This window comes from Loa loa, assembly GCF_000183805.2.
Source record: "Loa loa unplaced genomic scaffold supercont3.1218, whole genome shotgun sequence".
Taxonomy (NCBI): Eukaryota; Metazoa; Nematoda; class Chromadorea; order Rhabditida; family Onchocercidae; genus Loa; species Loa loa.
In genome coordinates this window covers 1-2,450 of record NW_018109398.1, presented here as the reverse complement: position 1 = coordinate 2,450, position 2,450 = coordinate 1, and the positions used below count along the sequence as shown (strand labels likewise).

Genomic DNA, 2,450 nt, shown 5'->3' with positions numbered 1-2,450 from the left:
CAAGCGTTGCACCAGCTTTTCAGGTGGGCAGAAGTATGAATGTCGACTATGTAATGCGACTATGCTGACGAGAAACGAATATTCAAAACATCTTCAAGCACACGAGGAATATGTCATCATTTGTCCCAAATGTGGGAAGAAATTCTATTCCCAAGGGGGATTTCAACACCATAAAAATGTGCATCAGCCTAAATCTCAATGTGAAATTTGTAACAGTTCCTTTTCTTACAAGACTGGACTACGACAACACCAACAACAATTCCACAGAGGTAGCCGTTAGTTTCGCAAAGTTTATTTTTAGCAAAAGAAGTTTTCAACATGTTTGGTCACATAAAAGTGTGTTGCAAAACATTTAAGACAGTGAAATGGCAATTCAAAAATCAAAAGTGATAATTCGTATGCAGTATTTTTCTAACCTCAATAGGTAACTGCTTATCGTTTATCGCAATTAATGTTTGGCAGTTACTGATGCGATAATGAACAAAGTGACAGAGTTCAAGCAACTAGGGTCCTCACGGTCCGATGATTTTAAACGGTGTTGACAATGGTAACAATAACGTCATCACTGATGCATCAAAATACCGAAAAAGTGCTAAAAGAGGAACGAATATTCTACTGCACTAATAGCCTCAGATACGGGTATATGTAATAGTAGATGGAGAAATAGAAATACTGGTGGACAGTTACCGGAAAAAAGTAATAAAGAATTATATAATGACATATCATTTTAAACCATTGCAACAATCCATTGCAGCCAAAGTACGAATTGGAATAAAAAATATTGAAGCAAATATTATACCTGTTGTAGTTACAGTAGTCAACTATTTAACAAGTAAGCTAAGAGTAATGTTTATAAACCAAGGTGATGTGTCAGAAATTTCAACTCAATTCCTATTAAAAGAAGAAAATAGCAATTGGAAACAACCTGAGTTAGAGTCGACCACTTCTTCAAGTTTATCCCGTTAGATTCGTAAGGGCATACCTCTTTAGATTCGTAAGGGCATACCTCGGCAAAACATGAAACGATCACGATGTTCATCAAGTCATTAAGTCAATCAGGTCATTCGGGCAATGAGTGTTTTTCAGGAAACTTTAACATCCACGACAACTTGGATTTAACACTAATCGCCTCAGATGCAAGTATATATAACAGTTAATGGGGTTAAGTATATATAACAGTTAATAACAGTTCAAGTATATGTCAGTTAACTAATGGATAATTACCGGGAACGAGCAGAAAAGAATTATATAATGATATACCGCCTTAATCCCTTCTGTTTGTGCTTTTATTCAATTGGATGAAGTTGAAGATATAAGCTACAAAGAATCCCAAATCCGAATCTGATCTCGTTGCAGCGAAAAATTCAGAATTACCCCTCATCCTACATTCTTCCATTAATGGCAACATGAGAATGAGTCTTTTGTTTTAAAAATAGATATGGTAAAAAAGTGAACATCCGTAATTTAAGTTAGTTGAAAGGTGATTTGATAGGTTTAATAAATGATACTGATACAGTCATTTTTCAAATTATATTCATTAATTAGCACATAAAATATTTGCAAACACGAGCGTCATATCAGTTTTCCAGCTGGGCAGATGAGGATTAAATGTCGTTATTGTAATGTGACTGTGCAGACGAGGAAGGAATATTCAAAACATCTTGAAATGCACGAGAAATATAACTTCACTTGTCCCGAATGTGGCAAGACATTCTATTCCCTAAGGAGATTTCGAGAGCATAAAGAAGTGCATCAACCTAAACACCAATGTGCAATGTGTAATAGGTCCTTTTCTTACAAGACTGGACTACGACAACACCAACGACAATTTCACAGAGGTAGTCGTTAGTTTCGCAAAGTTTATCTTTAGCAAAAGAAGTTTTCAACATGTTTTGTCACATAAAAATGTGTTGCAAAACATTTAAGGCAGTGAAGTGGCAATTCAAAAATCAAAAGTGGTAATCCTTATGCAGTATTTTTCTAACCTCAATAGGTAACTGCTTGTCGTTTATCGCAATTAATGTTTGGCAGTTACTGATGCGATAATGAACAAAGTGACAGAGTTCAAGCAACTAGGGTCCTCACGGTCCGATGATTTTAAACGGTGTTGACAATGGTAACAATAACGTCATCACTGATGCATCAAAATACCGAAAAGTGCTAAAAGAGGAACGAATATTCTACTGCACTAATAGCCTCAGATACGGGTATATGTAATAGTAGATGGAGAAATAGAAATACTGGTGGACAGTTACCGGAAAAAAGTAATGAAGAATTATATAATGACATATCATTTTAATCCCTTCCAGTTTATTCTTTTCATTCAATTGCGTGAAGTGGAAAATAAAAGCAGCAATTTATCTAAAATCGAAGCTGTTCTTGCCCGTACTAAGAAATTCGCAACTACCATTACTACCGTTATACTAGTTCCATCAGATGTAATCATCCAT

General features: G+C 35.3%; 1 protein-coding gene across 1 annotated transcript; it reads left to right on the top strand.

Moving 5' to 3' along the window:
• Positions 1-714: 714 nt before the first annotated feature.
• Positions 715-2,438, top strand: LOAG_14612 (hypothetical protein; the record flags this gene model as incomplete). Its single annotated transcript, XM_003150107.1, has 4 exons — positions 715-832; positions 1,590-1,838; positions 1,927-1,958; positions 2,310-2,438. Coding segments are annotated over 4 exons (528 nt in total), but the record flags the coding sequence as incomplete, so codon positions are not given.
• Positions 2,439-2,450: the final 12 nt, after the last annotated feature.